General features: G+C 58.4%; 3 protein-coding genes across 16 annotated transcripts; 1 reads left to right on the top strand and 2 right to left on the bottom strand.

Moving 5' to 3' along the window:
- Positions 1-2,037: 2,037 nt before the first annotated feature.
- On the bottom strand, positions 2,038-5,017 carry MRPL20 (mitochondrial ribosomal protein L20). Its single transcript, XM_010957670.2, has 4 exons — positions 4,827-5,017; positions 4,633-4,743; positions 3,554-3,631; positions 2,038-2,453 (listed from the first exon to the last, which is right to left on the bottom strand). Exons 1-4 carry the CDS (start codon positions 4,911-4,913, stop codon positions 2,280-2,282), a joined length of 450 nt encoding a protein of 149 aa, XP_010955972.2. The 5' UTR covers positions 4,914-5,017; the 3' UTR covers positions 2,038-2,279.
- A 302-nt stretch (positions 5,018-5,319) lies between these two features.
- ANKRD65 (ankyrin repeat domain 65) lies at positions 5,320-12,585 on the bottom strand. Of its 7 annotated transcripts, XM_074377744.1 has the most exons (7): positions 10,608-11,524; positions 10,233-10,453; positions 9,478-10,012; positions 8,124-8,251; positions 6,812-6,937; positions 6,553-6,719; positions 5,320-6,019 (listed from the first exon to the last, which is right to left on the bottom strand). In XM_074377744.1, exons 1-6 carry the CDS (start codon positions 10,659-10,661, stop codon positions 6,602-6,604), a joined length of 1,182 nt encoding a protein of 393 aa, XP_074233845.1. In that variant the 5' UTR covers positions 10,662-11,524; the 3' UTR covers positions 5,320-6,019; positions 6,553-6,601. The 7 variants fall into 7 exon arrangements, 5 of the variants coding, with proteins under 5 accessions (XP_074233845.1, XP_074233844.1, XP_074233847.1 ...); XM_074377743.1 differs by having other exon boundaries at positions 5,320-6,719; positions 10,608-11,523; XR_012511510.1 differs by lacking the exons at positions 5,320-6,019; positions 6,553-6,719 and adding an exon at positions 12,194-12,585 and having other exon boundaries at positions 6,917-6,937; positions 8,124-9,042; positions 10,608-10,767.
- On the top strand, positions 12,586-18,182 carry TMEM278 (transmembrane protein 278). 8 transcript variants are annotated; one of them, XM_074377749.1, is made up of 6 exons: positions 12,767-13,102; positions 13,246-13,588; positions 14,063-14,145; positions 14,560-14,920; positions 15,230-15,365; positions 18,044-18,182. In XM_074377749.1, exons 1-6 carry the CDS (start codon positions 13,008-13,010, stop codon positions 18,103-18,105), a joined length of 1,080 nt encoding a protein of 359 aa, XP_074233850.1. In that variant the 5' UTR covers positions 12,767-13,007; the 3' UTR covers positions 18,106-18,182. The 8 variants fall into 8 exon arrangements, 6 of the variants coding, with proteins under 6 accessions (XP_074233849.1, XP_074233850.1, XP_074233848.1 ...); XM_074377748.1 differs by lacking the exon at positions 12,767-13,102 and adding an exon at positions 12,586-12,723 and having other exon boundaries at positions 14,560-15,365; XM_074377747.1 differs by having other exon boundaries at positions 14,560-15,365.
- Positions 18,183-18,332: the final 150 nt, after the last annotated feature.

Below are 18,332 nucleotides of genomic sequence, written 5' to 3'. Positions count from 1 at the left end.
CAAAAGGCGTGAGTTCCAACCGGGTTGCGGTGCGAGGAGCCAGTCTAGGATGCCCCCCGGGGCCACGGGAAGAGGCTGAGACTGTATACTGCAAACAGCGGGAAGCCGTCGAGGAGTTTAACCCTCCATTCCCCCACCGGTTGTAGCAGGCGCTCTCAGGATTAATGACTGCCAGCTTCTGGTGGTTTTTACATCACCAGACAGCAGTGTTGCTGTCACGTCAGATGCAGTATTAGCGCAGTATTAGTTGTCTGTTGCTGAACAGTTATTCTAAACGTTTCATCAGGACTAGTGCAAGAACCTGTGTAAGGATGGTGGGAAGGCCTTGATGACTGACAGCTTGGGGTGGGGGCAGGTTCAGACCCTTGGGATCTGCCAGTAACTGCACTCAACTCAAACCTGCCCAAACCCAGAGGCCGCCACTGGCTTTCACTCAAGTGAGACTTGACCCTGCAGCTCAGGAACAGTGCCGACTAAAACCCAGTCTCTCTCTTCTCCACTCCCGTGAGCAACATGGTTACAGTGCCCTGTCTCCCCTTCCCCTAGGCTGGCAGGTCCGGGATGTCTCCTCTTTGCAGGCTACAGCAGCACACTGTCCATGAAAGGAATAATTTCCTCATCCAGAAACCCCAGGAAAGAGCTTCTCATTGGGCCTTCTTGGATTACCTGTCCATTTCCTGAACAGCTAGAGGAGAGGGAAGAGCTGATGGCTCTAGCCAGTCAGAGCCAGGCTCTGGTCCTTGGCCTGCATGAAAGGAAAACTGGGTCCTGTGGCTGGAGGGGGCGTGGGTGCCAGGAGCAGCCCACAGTTGTCTGTCACATCCCCATCTTTCTTTACCGAGATGAACAAAGAGAAGGCTGCTCCTCCACATCAGTGCATTCTGCACAGAACTTGGTCCCCACACCAGAGGACCCTCTGTATTCTCTACCCTGTTGTCTGTGGATGAACTGTGTAGTCAGCCACTGCAGTGGTTGTGGCAAAACAGGACTCAGCCCCGGGCCTCCAAATGCTTACAGTTCAGTGGCCATCATTAGACACTGTGACAAGGGCCAGGAGGAGGGGCCTCTTAGGAAGCCAGTGCAGTATTTGGAGCCAGAAGAGATGTTGGCCTGTGGCGAGGATGGAGGAAAGTGGACAGTTGGAGGTGGGTGTTGGGTCCAAAGAAGTAATTTCTTCCAGGGGACTGCTGGCAAAGGATGGAGGAGGGCATCGCCGTAAGACTCAGCATGGGAGTTTTGGAGCAGGGCCAGGTGGGCATTGCCAGGTAAGTGCAGGAGTCAGACAGCGACCCTGGGCCTAAAGAGCTCTCCTGGGCCGAGGGTGTGAGGAATGGTGAGGTAAGAACCCTGGTTGGCAGCAAGCAGAGGAAAGGGAGTGTGTGGCCTTTGGGGTCCAGGACTGACAGTATCCCTTGGGTTTTGGTACTAGGAGATGGCTCGTGAGAGCTATCGGGTGAGCCCGATAGCAGACCAGATAGGAGGTGGGAGCTACAGGGGCTCAAAATGCAGAAGAGCGAGGCCGAGGGCAGAACTAGCTCCCAGAGACAGCAAGGGGAGGCCCTGGCCCCATGCAATGGATAGTGGGGATACAAGTGGCAGTGCTGAGAAGTTACTTCTGGACTTGACTCTGTTATTAATGAAGTCAGGTATCTGGGAGAGGGACTGGAACCCTACATTAAGGCTTCCCAAGTAATCTGATGGTCATCCTACTTGTGGGGGCTCAGGTGAGACTGGGACCAAGAGACTGGGACCCCGCCTGCTGCCTGCTGGGCTGGAAGACAGCAGGAAGCCTGGTGCTCAGAGTGGCTGAAGAGCTGACCCGTGGAGTCCCTGCTGGAAACAGGCGGGATGGGCAGGGCCAGAGATCACAGGCCTGGCGCACCCTACCCCCTACTTGCAGGAGGATCTAAGGTTCCTAGAGGCGCACGTTCAGTTGACCCCCTCTCACCCTGGCAGCCTCGCTCACCACATCACAGGCACCCAGGCAGGTGCACCTGCAGTGTGTTTGCTGACGCCAAAGAACACAGCTCAAAAAGCTGAACACCACACAAGCTTTATTTACACGATCCATGTGAGATATTTCTGAACCTGTGCCAATGAGAAGACAGGCCTTTTCTCTCAGGGCTGTTAACTGAAGTGTAAAGGAACACAAACACAAGTCAGACTTACACTGCTCACAAATACTTCTTAGCCCCTATTTTAGTATAATCATCACAGCAGGGAAAAGCCTTTCCCTAAGATGTTCAGCTGCAAAGGACAGTTGGTGTCGGCGTCCTCCTTCAGTGGTGATGTGCCACCCTGGAAAAAATGCCTTCTGGCTCCTTCCCATCCCCCAAGGCAGCAGCAAATCCTTCCTGTCGCCTCCTTTTGGCCAAAGAAGCCAAAGATTTAAAAGTCTTTGGTTCGTAGATGGCTAGGTCTGCGAGTACTTTCCTGTTGAGCTCCACCCGGCACTGGAAAGAGAACCAGAGTCTGTTTCAGCATCAAAAATGCATTTCAGTGAAACATAATTAGACTCGGAACACAGCTGAGCATCCTACGATTTGAATCACCTCAGCAAATTATCACATGAGCATCAGAGGGGGAGGGGAGTGGTGAAGCAGGACCCTGGAGGGTCAGTGTGGACAGGGGTGGGGTGGGGGCATTGCTCCTGGTGCCAGCCATGGAACCAAGGGCCTTCTTTGGAGATTTCTGGCCAGGGGTGACCCTTTAAGTCAGCTGGGAAGAGGAAACCGCAATTCCCATTTTACAAATGATGAAAAATGAGACACAGAAGAGGCACAAGCAGAGGATCCAGGATCAGAACCAAGCATTCCTGATTTCCACAAGAGAGCCAGACTACCAAGTAAACATCAGAAAACGGATGGACAGTGCCAGGGAGCCTGAAGTGCAGAAAAAAGAGGGGAGGGTCTCCTGGCACTGAATGCAGCTACGCAGGAGGAGTGGATCCTGTTCTACTACATGGGACCCATGGGCCTTGGGCAAAGTCCCTCTCCTTTCTGAGCCTCAGCTCCCCTCAGTCAAATGGAAGTGTCACACTCACACTTACCCTGAGGATCTCTGTGAAGTGCCAGAGACAGGGTCTGGTATAAGGCAGAAGCATGACACCCACTCCCCCAGCTTTCTGGGAAATAATTTAAGTGCACACAAAAGCAGAGAAAATAGGATAATCACCAGATGCAGAGATTTTGTGACACGTGCTTCATCTCTCCCCTCCAAGATGTTTCCCCTCCTTTTTGATTATGAGTTTCAACTTGATCTGCTACCTCATCAGAATTCATTCAGTGTAAAAACTTTGAAATTAAACTTTAAAGTTAAAGTCAAGTCTTTCCATCTTTTTTCTTGATGGGGAAACAGCAAGGCCCATGTCTTGGTACCACAGGGCAAGGGCAGAGCAAGTGTGGTGAGTCCCTGAAGCTGCTAGAACTGCACCCCAAGAATGAAAACAACGTTAGGGCGCTAACGTCCCACCGTATGGGCTGCTGGACCATGACAACTGGGAAGACTTATGAAGCCATTCAGCGTTACAACAGAACCACATCCTCAACCATACCTTAATTAAATTGGCAATGAATGCTGGGTACTTCAGGCCGTGTTCCTGGGAAGCAGCTGTAATTCGATTAATCCAGAGCTGAAATAAGAAAATGTTAAGATGCTTCAGAACTAGCAGTATGTTATGTCCACACCTCCCAGCAAAGGTTCTAACTGAATTAAAAGGTTTTTTGTAAAAGCAAATACCAAAGTCAGTGTTTTATTCAGGCAAACAAGCTGTAGTACAGACGCCGTGAGCAAAGGCCTGGGCTCTTTACCCAAAGGCCAGCTTCCTTCTAAAGGGTTAGCAAGAAGGTCATGCGCTGGGAAGCGTTAATTCCACACGTTTATACAAAGATGAGCAAGAGTCTCTGCCAGGCACAGCTCCAAAGGGACCCGCGGATGGACTGTGACAGCCAGTGAGACGGGTGCCGCCAGGCAGGCATGGAACAATCCAGGTGGAAGGTGCAGGAGGGGCCTCACAAAGGACCTGGCTGGCCAGAAGCAGCAGGGTCCGTTCCCTCAACCACAGGGAAGTCAAGGCTTATAGGCAGGTGGGAAAGATCGGGAAGCTATGAATAGATCTGCTAAACAAGGTGGGGCCTAAGAGACTCTTTCAAGGCATTCTTTTCTCAATCTTAAGACACACTCAAGTCAACCTTCTTCCTGTGCTTCAGCGGTTCTCAAGTTTGAATGCGCATCAGAACTACCTAAAGGTTTGTCAGAACGCAGATTGCTGGGCCCCACCTCAAGAGCTCTCAATTCAATGGGTGCCCGCGGGGTGGGGAGGTGCTGAGACTCAGCAGTTCAGCAGGTTCCGTGCAAGGCTGCTACTGCTGCTGCACCGGGACCCTGCGCTGAGACCCTCCGCTGTCCTCCAGCGGCAGGCGCACGTGTCCCCGACTGAGCGGGTCCCCACGGGGAGGGCGGGGCTGCCGAGGCCGGTCCTCGCAGACCACGTGCACAGGGACGACTGGCTTACGGGCTGGGGCCGCCTCCGCGGCGAGTGAGGCACTGCTGACTCTCCAGGGTCAGAGTCGCCGCCCTTAGCTCCGGAGGGTCCGGGGCAGCGAGGCGGAGGCCGACGCGGGCTGGGCTTACCGTCCTCATGTTCCTCTTCTTCAGCCTGCGGGCTCGGGTGCATTTCACGAACGCTCTCGTCACAGCTCTGACCGCCAGCCGGTAGCACCGATTCTTCCTTCCTCGGAAATGCTGGGTCAAGAAATGGGAGAGAACGCGGTCGGCGGGGCCCATGCGCGCGCCGGGCAGGGGCGCGGGGCGCGCGGCACACTCACCTGCGCGTGCTTCAGCACCTCCTGGACCCGCCAGTAGCGGTCAGTGAGGCGGCTCCGCAGCCAGAGCTGCGCAGTCAGGAAGACCATGGCGCCCGCCGGCCGGCGCCTCAGTCCAGCAACGCGCGCGTGTGTTGCCGCCGCCGCCGCCGCCGCCGCCGCCGCCGCCGCCGCCGCCGCCGCCGCCGCCGCCGCCGCCGCCGCCGCCGCCGCCGCCGCCGCCGCCGCCGCGCGAGCACTTCCGGGTCAGGTCCCCCCACACACACGCACACAGCGATTTCCGGGGCGCCGCGCGTGCGCTCCGGGCCCGCGCCCTCGCCCTGCCCAGTGCGCATGCTCTGGAAGGGCGGGGCGGGGCGGTGATGGCTGGAGGTGAGCCCCTAGCGGAGGTTGGCGGGTCCTGCAGAGCCCAGCCGGGCCGCGCTGCCTCCGACCGACCGTCCAGGTCCCCTTTGTGCTGCTGAGCTGTGCACTTTGAAAGGATTGGAATGGCACGTACAATATAAATATTGCGTATATTTTGTCACCATTTTACCACGGTACCATTATATTATCATTATTACAGGAAACAATGAAGGGAGTGTGCACTTCCTTTGTAACTTTAAATCTGGGCATAATTTTAAGTTACAGAAAAGTTGCAAGACTAGTTCCAGAAACTCCCCAATATGCTTTACCCAAGTGTACCAACTGTTTACATTTGCTCCATTTTTAAAAGTCATTCCCGCTATAAATGTTCATAAGCACACAGTGAGTTTTTCCTCTGGTCCATTTGAGAGGAAGTGGAAGATAACTAAATATTTCACTGTGTATTTCCTTAGGACAAGGTCATTCTCTTACAAGTCACAGCACAAGGATCAAAATCGGGAAATTCAAGATTAACGCAATACTACTGTCTAGACCACAGTCCATACCCAGTTCTGTCAAATGATCTTCACCGCATTTTCCCCGGTCCGGGATCCTGCGCTGCCTATAGTTGTTGTGTCTCATTTTCAGTCTTAATCTGGAACAGTTCTTCAGCATTTCTTTGTTTTTCTTGACCTTGGCATTCCTGAAAAGTCCAGGCTAGTTATTTTGTAGAATGCCTCTCAACTTGAGTTCATCTGATGTCTCCTCGTGATTATAACTGGGTTACACATTTTTAGCAGAATACCGCAGAGATTACATTGTGTCCTTCTCTGTGCATGGTATCAGGAGGCCTGTCCCAACATGGAAAATGTCAGCTTTAACCACTTGATTATGGAATTGCCTGCCAGGTTTCTCCCCCACTTTTACTTTTGTAACTAATAAGTAGCTTGTGGAGAAACAAATGCTTTGAGAGTTATAGGCTTTCCTGTCAGCAGATGCTGAGATGCAAGTAGGAGTATGGTGTTGCATCCTGTCTTGCGCGTGGGAGAGAGAGAGTGCAGACAGGGCAACGTCTGGGCTGACCCAGTCGTTCCGAGGCAGAGACTGCCTATTTGGGAAATCTTGTGTTGGGCAGAAATGGCCAGACCCCAGCGCCTGTGCTGAGCTCAGCCAGTGTCTGGGGCCGCCAGGAAAAGTGTGCCATTGGCTAAAATACTGCTGTGGACTTGAAGCTCAAAGACAGGTGGAGCCTTGAAGGGTGTCTGAGCAGCACCCTCTGTGACCTCCACACTCCAAGACGACTTGCACTCACCAACTCGAGTGTCCATTGCTGACTTTCTAACTCTCCGTATTTATTGGCATTCCCTTTAAAGAAGACGTTTACCTTGAGGGATACCATTTATATAGCGTTAGAAGGGTGCCCAGAGAGGGTGCTATTCCAGTGAAGAAGGCAGTGGCTGAGGGCAGGCACAGGGATCAGCAAGTGCGAGGCTTGGTGTAGTCAAGGTCAGCGAGCCAGAGTGGGTCCGGGGCCAATGAGCAAGCGGGAGGCTGGAGATAGAGGTTGGTCAGGATGTGTGGGCCCTGGAGGTCGAGGAGGGCCTTTAATGTCCCGTGTAGCACACGGCCCTAGGCTTCCTTACAGCGTGGCAGCCACCCTGCACCTTGGAAAGTCATAGGGCATCACTTCGGCAGGACTCGGGTGGCCAGAACAGTCAAGAGGTGGAGACACAGACTCCAGCTCTGGATGGGGGAGGATGGAGATCGCGCTGGAAAGAGCACGGTGGTGGATGAGATCGCTGGAGCATTTGTGAACAACACAATATGCCATATTTGGTTTACACTCCACTGGGGAGAGGGAGTCATGGGGGAGACTGTGAGCAGGATAGTCAATAGGTTATAGCTACTGTTCTGAGAACAGCCCGCAGGGAGTCAGGGGCTCAAACGAGAAGACCAGCTAGGCTGGGGGCCTGCCTGGTTATGGCAATGCTCCCAAGGCTACTGGTGCCTGGACATAGTGGACTCAGCAGGGGAGGCGAGAGGCCGTCAGGCTGTGTGTGGCTCTGGAGCAGCACAGCAGGCTGTGCTGGAAGCTGGGTGTTGGTGTGTCCTGGAGCTTTAGAAACCATCTTTACTCTGACGACACCAGAGATGTCACCACAGCCCCCACCTTTCCCACATTCTCATCTCCTGTGCACCTGCTCTCCCCATCACGATTAAGGTTTCCCACTCACCCCGCCACCTCGGGCCCAAGCCTCGCTAGGGTCAGTGTGAGGTCTCCCTTTCCCTGGCCCCCCACCTCCAACCCATCAGCAAGCACACAGGGCCCTGCCCACAAAATCCTCCTGGTGCTGCCTGCCTCCCCCATCTCCACTGCTGTGCCACCACCATCTCACTGCTCCTGGGCTCCCCGTCCCAAGAACAGCCCACTCTGCACGAGCAGGCTCCATGGGCCACGGGGACCATGTTACACAAGCACAAACCCCCCCAAGGCTTCCACTGCCTCAGGAGTGACATCCAAGTGCCCCCATAATCCCTGGACAGAGGTGCTCATTTGGCATGACAGTTTTCACTTTTGAAAGAGGAACTCTGTCCTCTAAAGACGTTCTTCCAGAACAATCAACGAACCGCAATGATTTTCTGTGAGAGCACATAGAGGGGCCACTGGAGACAACTGTCCCTCTGTGTGGTTGGACCACAGGAGCGTAATTTACAGATATGACTGAGTGATAACCATGAGTGGCTAATGCCATTGAAAAAACCATTTTTCTTCCTTAGGTTTCCTGGGGGAAACAGGCGGAAGCACTAGTGTCAACCAGGAGGTAGAAGCAGGAGCAGGAGGTGGGGGGCTCAAGCCTTCACTGGGGTTCCCACAGGAAAGATGAGGCAGGGCAGGGACACAGTCGAGGACCAGCTTGTTCGATGGTCCAGTGGGCCTGGTGCACACAGGCATACCTGGCGCTGGGTGGTTCAGGGCTGGGTACCGAGAGAAGGCTGCTCGGGACGGCAGGGGAGAGAAAGACAACTGGCCGCTCGTTTGGTCCTGCAGTCATTGAACGGACGCCGACAGACAAACACTGAATCTAAGGAAACACAAGAAGAATGCTACCACGGACAGAGGAAGCCCTGAGGGTGACAGCCCCATGGTGGACAAACAGAGACCGTCAGCTTTTGGTCAGCTCTGCTGCCACAACTCAGTCTCTCTGCCAGAGAGGCTGGTGCTGCAGGGGTGACGCGGCCCCCGGACTCAGTGGGGCCGTCTCAGGTCCGGCCAGAAACTTGTTACTGGGATTCAAGCCACTTCTTCCTTCTCCTCCAGGAGCCTCTGCGCTGGTCTCGCCTCCCCGGCTGGCGGCTTCAGACTATAAGGTGCCTGTATCCTCTGTGAAGGCTGTGGGAGCCTGGAGCCTTCTGTTCTGCTCTGGCCCTGCAGTGAGAAGCTCAGGGACCCTGGGGCTCTGTGCCCCCAGAAGTCCTCCTGCTCTCCACAGAGGGCCGGCCCCAGGTCCTGGGCCACCTCACCCCACCCCGTCCTCAGGGTGGAGCTGGCCCCTCGGCTCAGCAAAAGCACGGCAGTGGGGCCGTGGCCACACTCCATGGCAAAATGCAGGGGGGTCTTGCGGAGCCAACCAGCGGCGTCGACCTCCGCACCCCTGTCCAGGAGGTGAGTGACTATCTCCACGTGGCCTCCCCGAGCAGCGTGGTGCAGGGGTGTGAGGCCCAACGAGTCCCGAGCGTCCACCTCTGCTCCCCAAGCTGCCAGCAGCTGGACGGCGGGCAGATGTCCACCTGCAGCAGCCCTGTGGAGGGCAGAGCGGCCATGCCTGTCCTTGAGGCTTGGGTCCGCCCCATGGTCAAGCAGCACCTCCATGTCCTGGAAAAGGAGGGCAGGAGAGGGTGGGGACTGGTCGTAGCCCAGGTGGGCCACACAGCACTCATCTGCCCTAGATGAGTCTGGCCTTCGCCCCCTCACAGATGCTGCTTCCCCATTTGGTAATTGAAGGAACTGGCCCCTTGCCGCCTGAGGCAGCTGGAGGGACTCTACCTGGAGGCTTCCGCTTGTCCCTCCGATGGTCCTGAGCCACCTACCGCCCATTCTTGCTGCCTGGGGGCTGGCTGGACTCAAGCACACACACACACACATTCACTCCGGTGCTCAATAAACACTTGTTGCTGTGGGCCAGGCGCCCTCCCTGGGCTTCCACGAGCCGGATACAAGGCAGAGCACAGTTAGGGTGGCACTCAGGCCCCTGGTGCCAGACCCACCCCGCCACCTGCTCGGTCACTTGGGGACCTGTCTGGGACGTACCTGCTGGCAGCCCAGGCCGGCCGCGACGCTGAGCGCGGTGGCTCCTGCGCCGTCCCGGGCGTCCACCCGCGCCCCACGAGCCAGGAGGAGGCGCAGCGCCCCCGCGCGCCCAGCCGCGGTCGCCACGAGCAGTGTGCCCTCCAGGCCCTTGTGGCTGCCCGCCACCAGCAGCTCAAGCACTGGCAGCCGGCCGGCCGCGGCTGCCCAGTGCGTTGCCGTCCAGCCGTGCGCGTCCACCGCCGCGGAGCCGGGGCCCGGCGCGCCCAGCAGGCGCCCGGCCAGTAGCGTGCGGCCCAGCGCAGCGGCCCAGTGCAGCGGCGTGAGGCCGGCCCCGCAGCGCGCAGCTGTCGGCGCCCCGCGCCGCAGCAGCAGCTCGGCCACCTGCGAGTGCCCGTGCCAGGCGGCCTCGTGCAGTGGCGTGCGCCCCGCGCGGTCTACGACTCCCGCCGGGGCCCCGCGCTGCAGCAGGAGACGCACCAGCGGCACATGGCCACGCAGGACAGCCAGGTGGAGCGGGGTCCTGCCCACACGGTCCCTGCGGGGTGGGGCAGGGCGCCGTGGGTGAGGGAGGGGACGGACACTGGGCCCCTGCCCCTGCCCCTGCCCCTGCCCAGTGAAGAGACCTCATACCTTTGCCCACTAGAGGATCCTCTCCACCCTCCAAGGGACTGCTGCTCCCGTCTCCCACCCAGTGAAGGGACAGCAGCCACCACCCCCACCTCTGTGAGGATACCCGGCCCTGCCCTGGAGCTCACCTCTCCTCCACACTGGCCCCTTGCCGCAGCAGCTGAGTCACTAGGCTCACATGACCCTTCCACACCGCCCTCAGCAGGCGCCCCCAGGCCTGCGGGGCTCTGGGCCCCTCTGTCTCAGCTCCCAGAGCCTCCTCGGAGCCCAGCGCCAACCACCGCAACTCCTGCTCTGCCTCCGCCTCTGTCATGTCCTGCTCCGCAGATGCTAAGACCCCAGAGTCCATCTGGAAGGAACACGAATCCTGCATGGATGCTAGAGGCCCCAAGACGGCCCCAGGCCGGCCCCAGCCCACTGTTTCCAGGCCAGCATGGACCCCTCATCTCTCCAGGGGAACCAGGCCACCACTTAGCCTTCTGAGGGCCTTGGATCTCAGGTACCTCTGAAGAGAGTCCACCCAGGGCCTCTGTCCTCCAGCTGGGGGTCTTCTCCATGCTGTCCCAGCCCAGCCACAGCCTGGTGGCCCTCTCATGAAACTTATTCCGCAGGTGCAGAGGTGGGGGTGTCTGCTCCCAGCGTGCTGGGAGGCTGGAGCTGCAGCTGTTTGGGAGGGGGTGGTGCAGAGCTGCCTCCCGGGCCAGGCTAAGGGCCACCTCCCCACACTGTTTACCCAGAACTTAAGGGGAGGCCCTGCCTGCCAACCCCTGTCCCAGCACCCTTCAGCCCCTGCCAACTTCCAGGGCCTCTGACTTGGCCTCCCTCCAGGGAGACAAAGGCCAGGCAGGCAGGGACTTGCCCATGGACCACAGCTCCTCCAAGAAGCTCAGTCTATGATGGGCCATGACTTGCCCACCCCAGGAGGCACCCACATACCTTCCCGTGGGTCCCTCCCTCAGGCCCTGCCCCTCACCCCGACTCCTGTCCCAGCTGGCTAAGACCCCCTCGGTGCTGGAGCCTGGCCTCTCTCCTGACTCCAGCTGGAGTAGTGGACAGGGTGAGGTAGGGCCCTTCCCCCTATGAAGATGCTCCACGAGGAAAAGGAAGGAACATCAACCTGGGACGCCCGGCAGGTGGCCGGATAAGTTGTGGGAGTAGGAAGCCTCTTGAGAGTAGGCTGAGCGAGTCAGCAGGGGCCGTGAAGGGGCAGACCCTCAACGGAAGGAGGGAGCCAGGCAAAGGGGGGTTGTTTAGGAGAGGAGCCAGGTCTGAAAGGTGGAAGAGTGGTGCTACAGGAGAGGCCTGAATAAGGCCTCCGGGACTGGCCACTTGGATTCTGGGGCCCTGGGGCACAGAGGGACGGGGTGGGAGGCTGGCCCTGAAGGTGCCTTCCCATCCCCAGTCCCTGGGTAAGGCCACTAGTCCAGAGCCCACACAGGAGAAAGTGTGGCAGGTTGCTGTGGCCACGCCCCTCCAGCTGCTTCTTGTGACTGTCCACCAGGGGGCAGCACAGCTCGGGGGCAGTCGCTCCCACCCCAGCACCTTCCCGGCTCCCAGAGAGGAGGTGTCCTGAAGGCCCTGACCTGTACACGCTCCAGAGTGGGGTGGCCCTTGCAGGAGCCAGGCCCAAAGGGTGGGTCTCCAGGCAAGGGGCTGAAGGGCCCCATCCCACCCTCAAGCTACATGGACCCCACCCTGTAAGCCTCAGTCACTCAGCTCAGACATCCCCTCCACAGAGGGGCCCTCGAGCCTGACCACTGATCTGAAGCAGCCTCATCCTCTGTTGCATTTTCTTCCTAACACTTGTCACCGCACAAAAATACCTGTCTACCTGACGTTAATCAGGCATGCCACACAGGCTGGCGGATTCAGCCCGTAAAGAAGCAAGGTGCTCTGGGTGGGTTCGGACGATTTACTACCTGAGCCACCGGCCAAAATAAGGGAACCAAGGGTGTCAGCCCCACACCCTGTCCCACAGGGTGACGCAGGAGGATGCTGAAAGGAGCAAGCCTGGGTGACAAGATGACAAGGACGGGGGTGGGAGGGGGGCGCCCTGTGCTTAGGAGCTGCTTCCCTGCTGCAGCCACACCTGTCACAGCCTGGGCACGGCCGCTTGTGCAGATGACCTTTGTGGACACGGGGCGCCCGCAGAGAGCCGAGGTGAGCTCGAAGGGCCTGGAAGATGTTAGAAGCAGAGTTGGAAGGGCTAAGGGAGGGGAAACGTTCGCATGTGGTGCTGTCCGGCCACCTCCACTCAGCTCACAGACAACCTCTTGCGTAGTTTGTCAACTGGTTATGTAAGTGGTGTTTAAAATACTGTATGTTATGCCCGAAAACCCTGGGAGACCGTTAGGTGCTAAGAGTATTTTAGTCACATTGGAAGAAATTATTTGGAGTTTTCGGATGGGCTAGGAATGCTGATACCTCCTTTACTTGAAGTAACAGAATTATGTGCTCCCACTTTTTTCAGGATGGATGGGATTCTGGCACCAAGTTTGGTGGCTGGTAGGATGAAGCTTTGGATTCTGGCTGGTAGGATGAAGCTGTTATTGGCACCTACTGTGTGTTGAGTCCCACACCAAGCATTTCCTATCCATTGCCCACGGGCCCTCTCGACAGGTATGGTGGGGGCACCCAGCATCTTCCGGGGCAGCTTATCTGAGGCTGTGAGGGGCCAGGTTTGGGGATGAGGGACCAGCAGGGGCAGGGCTGGGAGATGGGGTTGACCTCTACGTGGCAGCTACTGATGGGGCAGTTGCTAGAGTTACGACTAGTGAAATGAGTCGTTGTGTGCAGGAGCTGGAAGTGGGCAGAGGGCGGGACCAGGCAGGAGGAGGGGACCAGGAGGGAGGAGGGCCCCAGTGCTGAGCTGTAGGGACAGCTGTGCAAGCTCTGACCAGAGCATGCAGGAGCTGGCTGGGGAGACTGGCCAGGGCCAGAGCTGCAGTAACCTGGCAGAGACGGGGTCAGCCTGGCAGTGGAGGAACCGGAGGCTCAGGTGTGGCCTTGGAGACTGATGGTCAGGGATGGACCCCTGGGCCAGGGTCCTGCCCTCCAGCTGGGTCCTCTATCCGGATGCTGGGTTCTGGGTAGAGATGTGACCTGGGGACCTATGGTTAAAATTCTGCTAATCTGACACAGGGGGAGGGGCTCATTCCTGCAACGTGACCACCGCTGTGGGCCCACCAGGTCCACTGCCCAGGAGAACATGAGTGGGCAGGAGAGGGAGATGGAGGAGGATGAGGGAGAGGGCACTTCAGACACAGCACTCATGCTGCCCCGAAGGCCTCCTGACTGCCAGGCCGCGGCCCTGAGGTCCCCAAGGTGGGCAGGCCTGGCTGCCCAAGGCCTCGGGATCCTGTTGCTGCCTGGCCGGGCCCTGGCGGGGCTCCTGCTCCATCTGCTGCTGCCTGCAGCCGTGTTCCTGCTGGTGCTGCTGCCAGCAGCAGCCATCGTCTTCCTGGGATTCCTGTGCCACTCGAGGGTGAGCTGAGCCCTCTGTGGGCGTGGAGGTGGGGGGACTGGCTGGAGTCTTTGGGGAGTGGGGGTTCCTGTGGAAGTCTGGGGTCTTGGGGCTGAAGGTGAATCTGTCCCCAGAGGCACACGTGCCCCTCCCTGAAGAGCCTCTTCTGTCAAGTACCCCCCACCCCACCAGCTGTAGCAAAAGAAGGACTTTTGTTTGTCACCCAAGGGGACAGCTCTCTCCCCTCCCCCGAGGCCTCCCAGCTCTGTACCAGGGGCCACCAGGGCCTGGACAGCTGTGCAGAGTGGGAAGAGGAGGAGGATTCCAGGAAGAGGATATTAAAATATCACCAAATTTAACCAGTCCACAGCCCCTCCTTATCTTCTATTACCCGTTACCCTGGGATGGGTGTCCCCACTTATGGAAGGGGCTGCAGCTTGGTCTGGAGTCAGGAGAGTCCAGGCAGAGGGGGACCCTGTGTCCCTCTTTTTTTAGGCATGTCAGGAAAGTGGGGCTGAAACCAGGGCCACAGAAGAAAAGGTGTCCCCTGCTGGTGGCACCTACCGGAGGGCCTCAAGGTCAGATGCCAACATAGGAGAGACCCGTGGGAGACAGAGAGGGGAGGAAGGCGGAGGTCGGGAACCGGAGAGCTATCCTCTGAGGCTCCCCTCAAGGGACTCCTACTGGGCCATTTACCCCTGGGTCCCTCGCCTCCCATCTTCTGCTCAGAAATGCCTGGCCCACCGCGAGTCCCAGCCACCGGATTCCGCCAGAACTCAGGCCCCGCGCTCTCCCCCGGACCCTCCCTCGTCCACCTGCCCCCCACCCCAGCGCCCCCGCTGGAATCGGGGCTTAACGCTCCACCAGTCCACCTGCTCCCAGGCACGGCCTCCAGGCCCCACCCCAGTCTATCTGCCCCGCCCCAGTCCCGCCAGGCCCGGTCCCGGAACTGAGGCCCCACAGCCACGCCTGACCGCCCGCCCCACCCTCAGGTCCACCCCGAGCCTCGCCCCGCGTGCCGCGCGCTGCTCTCGGATCGCGGCTCTGCGGCGCTCATCGTGTCGGGCTTCCTCTCGCTTCCTCCGCTTCTGGTGCTCGCCTCGGCCGCCCGCGCCCGCCTGGCCCGACGCCTCCGCTCGCTGCTGCCGCCCCCGACTTGCAGTCCTGGACCCCGCCGCCACCTGGTGTCCAGCGACGATGGGCGCGAGCGACGCCACCCTGACGGGGAGGAGCAGCTCTGCGCCTGGGTGTGACCCCAGAAACATCTCCAAAGGACCCCAAGACCTCAAATCCCAGAGGCCCCTGAACTCCCCCCGTGTCCCCCATAAGGTGGCTCCAGGCTGGCGACTCAGGGTCTGCGTCCAGGTCCCAACGTGGGAAATCGCAGGGCCCCACGCAGCTCCGTGCGCAGTGCTCCGAGTGGCCGCGAGGTGGCACCGGCCTCCCCCGGACCGGGTCGGCTCTTCCCCAGCCTCTCTCCGCTCCTGCTGTTTCCGTAGCTGCGGAGACTGGGACCCCCAAGGGAGGAGGGAGATGGTTTTCAGAGAAGGGCGCACGGCCAGGCTCTGGGAAAGGCGGCCTTCCCGGTTTCTGCCACTGTGGCTGCCCTGGGCTCCTGTGCCCTCCCCAAGGGCAGCCTCTGAAAGTCCCCTGTCTGGTCAGTCAGCAGGCCTCCAGCGAGTTCCAGAGGTGGTGAGATTTGCTTGGGAGACTCCACGCTGTATGTTTCCAAAACTCCATCGGCGGCCAGAGAACCAGGCGTGCAGGGCTCAGCCTGAGAACGGAATTAGCATTTACAGTAAGGGCCCAGTCTGTTCTTTCTGGAGAATTTTAAGGTCTTTTCCATCTTTTGCGTTCTGTTCTTTTAAGCATGCTTCTGGTTGTGGCTCTGTTCTGTATCCATTTGGTGTCCACTGCGTTTCCCAGTTTTATAGATTCACATTTTCATCAGTTCTGTAGACCTCCCAACCATTATTGCTTCAGTCCTGCCTCTCGTTTATTCTCCCTGTTCTTTCTTAGGGAGCACCTGGTACACGAGTGCTGCACGTTCTCCTTTTACCTCTCATGTCAGTTCATCTCTCTTTTGTGTTTTCTGTCTCCTTGTCTCTCTGCTGCGTTCTGGCAATTTCCTCAGGTCCCTCTTCCAGGTCATTAATCACTGGCTGTATCGAATCTGCTGATTAATGCATCCTCTAACTTTAAATTATCATATCGTCATACCTGAAGGTTACAACCGCTTCTTATTCCCGTCTGCTCATTTTGGCGGTCTCTTGGTGCGTGCTCAGTTTTGGGTTCCAGCTTTGACTTCTGGAACATTTCACACATGGTTATTTTATAGTGTGTACCTAACAATTCCAATCCCTTTCTTTGGGGCTCTAACTCTGTTATTTGTCATTTCTGCTGCCTCTCAGTCATAGCACGTTGTTTCTCTGAATGTTTGCAATTGTTAAGTGTCAGCCCACACCTGTGAACGTTCTGAGACCTGGTCCCTCCAGAGAGGGTGTCCTTGTGAGGCGTGACCGTCCTGGGCCCCTGTTCGGGTCCTGGTCTGTAGCCCGCAGGGCAGGAGGTCCACACTTGTCCCGATGCAGTGTGGCTCTCCGTGCTGTGTTCAGGGAAGTCTCTGCTTTCCCACTTGTTTTCCTTCATCATCCCGGGTTTCTGTTCACTATTCCATTTGTTTATTTATGCACTTATTTTTGGTGTTTCATTTTGGGGAGCCTTGGAGATATTTACTTCCTTTTAAGCCCAACAGTGCATCAAACATGTGTTTGTTGTAATTTGTCCCAAATCTAGGAACAGCTGAAAGGCCTTGTAAAGGACCTAGTACACCGCACTGCCAGCCAGGTTCCACCTATGAGCCATAGGTCAGGGCCCAGACACGCCCAAAGGTCAGGGCTCAGGGCTCCCTCGTGGCTTGGGCAGCGCCTAGCTCGGGGCTGGCTCAGGTCCAGCAAGAGTCCTCGGGGCTTTCCAGTTGTCTGTGCCCAGTCGGTCAGGAGCCTGGCTGGCTGCCTGGCGCCCAGGGAGAGCTTCCCCTAGTCCGAGGCCGCCTTCCTTCCCCTCCTGCCTAGGGTTGGACGGGCTCTGGCCAGGCATTGAGGACGAGGACTCTCCTGAGGATCTGCCTGGCCCCGGAGTCATCAAAACAACAGCTGGGCTGGGGGTGGGGGGTGGGGAGGCCACCGTGTGTCCCAGCTTCTCAGGCCTGCCAAGCCCTACATGGCCTCCAGCTGGCCCCCAGGACAACCTGCCTCACCCCCAGCTCTGACCCACCCACTCACAAAACGAACACCCATGGGGGCTGTGGAAAGTTTACAGAAGAGCCTCAGGGTCTGCTTTTAGGAGACCAGCTGTCAGGGAAGTTGGGAAAGTCGAGGGCGGAGGCCCCAAGCAACTGGGTGGCGGAAACCTCCACTTTGGGCAACAAAGTCTCTTCCCCCAGGTGCCCAGGCCCTGGCCCTGTAAAGAGTTCCTGGCTGTGGGGGGGCCTCTGCGGTGCACATGTGTGCACATGCATGTGGCAGGGAGTTACATGCTCCTATGTGTGAGCGCGTGCATCCCCTCTGTCACTGGTCCTCACACCCCTGGTGGGGCGCTGTCCAGACCCCACAGGTGTGGAGTCCGGGCTCTGCCAGGTTCCTGGATCTGCCCAAGGCCATTTATTCATTCACAAAATATTTCCTGGCAGCTCAGGTGTCTGCAGACACACCTTCAGTGTTGCACAGCTAGGAGGGGCCCAGAGAGTTCTGTCCCCACATCCGGTGTCCCAGGTGTGAGCCCTGCCCCCACCCAGGCATGGGAGCCAGGCCAGGGGTGCTGGGCAGAAACAGCTGTGGTGGGTGCACTGGGGAGGAACAGGCAGAGCCTGGTGCTGGCCCTGAGAGCTGAGGCCCCTCGCCCTGCTCCTTGGCCTGCCCCCTACCTCCGGGGAGCCCCCTACAAGATGCTGACACGGACTGTCGCTCCCTTCTTTCTCTTTCCTGTGCAAGCCTGCCTGGACCCTGCCTGGGGCTGGGGCAGGGCGTGGTGGTCATCTCCCTGTTACAGAAGGTTCCAGCACAGGGAGCCAAGACTAGGGAGGGGTTTTACCTCAGGAAGGGCATCACCGTTCAGTTCCCTGCATGGGTTGAAAACCCAGGAGCATCTGAACTTCTGCCTTCCTTTCTGCCTCCCAGCCCTGCCCATTGGGCTCTGCCTCTGATGCGGATGGCCCCATATCTTCTTCAAGGCCTGGCTCCTGCCCCACCCTGCCCCTGCGCAGGCCAGGAGCCCTTGCCTCCTCTGTGAAGCCTGCCCCTGCCCTTTCTGCCTCCCAGGCTTCTTTACAGCCCTCACACACTGGCAGGCCCCCACCCAAGGACCCTGGGACTTCCTGTAGCTTCTGCCCACCTGGTCTGGCATGCCCCACCCCCCTGGGGGAAAATAAATAGCCAGTCCTCTCTGCAAACTCACCACTGCCCTTCCCCCTTCCAGCTCCGCATGTCCCCAGTGCAGAATCTGTCATGTGGCTGGACCAGCATGGAGATGACGGCTGAATGCAGACGGGGTGGCACCCTCCCCCACCGTGCCCAGGCCACCCACCCCATCGGCCATCTTTCCTGCCACCCTGGCTGTTGCCAGCAGAAGGACTGGGTGGGGATCAGCTCTGGGGCCAAAGAGGATGGGACAATGGGCCCTCCAGACTCCTAGGACTGGCCCTCTGGCCCTGGCATGTCCCTGACCACAAACGGGCAGGTCGAGTCTAGAAGAATGCGTGGGTAGG

This window comes from Camelus bactrianus, chromosome 13, assembly GCF_048773025.1.
Source record: "Camelus bactrianus isolate YW-2024 breed Bactrian camel chromosome 13, ASM4877302v1, whole genome shotgun sequence".
Taxonomy (NCBI): Eukaryota; Metazoa; Chordata; class Mammalia; order Artiodactyla; family Camelidae; genus Camelus; species Camelus bactrianus.
Note: the sequence above shows the minus strand (reverse complement) of the source record. Positions and strands in the feature narration are given on the sequence as shown.

What these genes read in the sequence shown, in the direction of transcription:
- MRPL20 (XM_010957670.2), bottom strand. Translation starts at nt 4,913, where the DNA reads ATGGTCTTCCTGACTGCGCAGCTCTGGCTGCGGAGCCGCCTCACTGAC. An exon ending in AGGTGCTGAAGCACGCGCAG is followed by an intron (nt 4,744 to 4,826) that starts GTGAGTGTGCCG and finishes TTCTTGACCCAG; the next exon opens with CATTTCCGAGGAAGGAAGAA. An exon ending in TCATTGCCAATTTAATTAAG is followed by an intron (nt 2,454 to 3,553) that starts GTATGGTTGAGG and finishes TTCTCTTTCCAG; the next exon opens with TGCCGGGTGGAGCTCAACAG.
- ANKRD65 (XM_074377742.1), bottom strand. Translation starts at nt 10,661, where the DNA reads ATGGAGAAGACCCCCAGCTGGAGGACAGAGGCCCTGGGTGGACTCTCT. An exon ending in TGGGTGGACTCTCTTCAGAG is followed by an intron (nt 10,454 to 10,607) that starts GTACCTGAGATC and finishes TGTTCCTTCCAG; the next exon opens with ATGGACTCTGGGGTCTTAGC. An exon ending in CCGGCCTGGGCTGCCAGCAG is followed by an intron (nt 9,043 to 9,477) that starts GTACGTCCCAGA and finishes CTCCTTTTCCAG; the next exon opens with GACATGGAGGTGCTGCTTGA.
- TMEM278 (XM_074377747.1), top strand. Translation starts at nt 13,008, where the DNA reads ATGCAGGAGCTGGCTGGGGAGACTGGCCAGGGCCAGAGCTGCAGTAAC. An exon ending in TGGAGGAACCGGAGGCTCAG is followed by an intron (nt 13,103 to 13,245) that starts GTGTGGCCTTGG and finishes AATCTGACACAG; the next exon opens with GGGGAGGGGCTCATTCCTGC. An exon ending in GAACGGAATTAGCATTTACA is followed by an intron (nt 15,366 to 18,043) that starts GTAAGGGCCCAG and finishes TCCCCCTTCCAG; the next exon opens with CTCCGCATGTCCCCAGTGCA.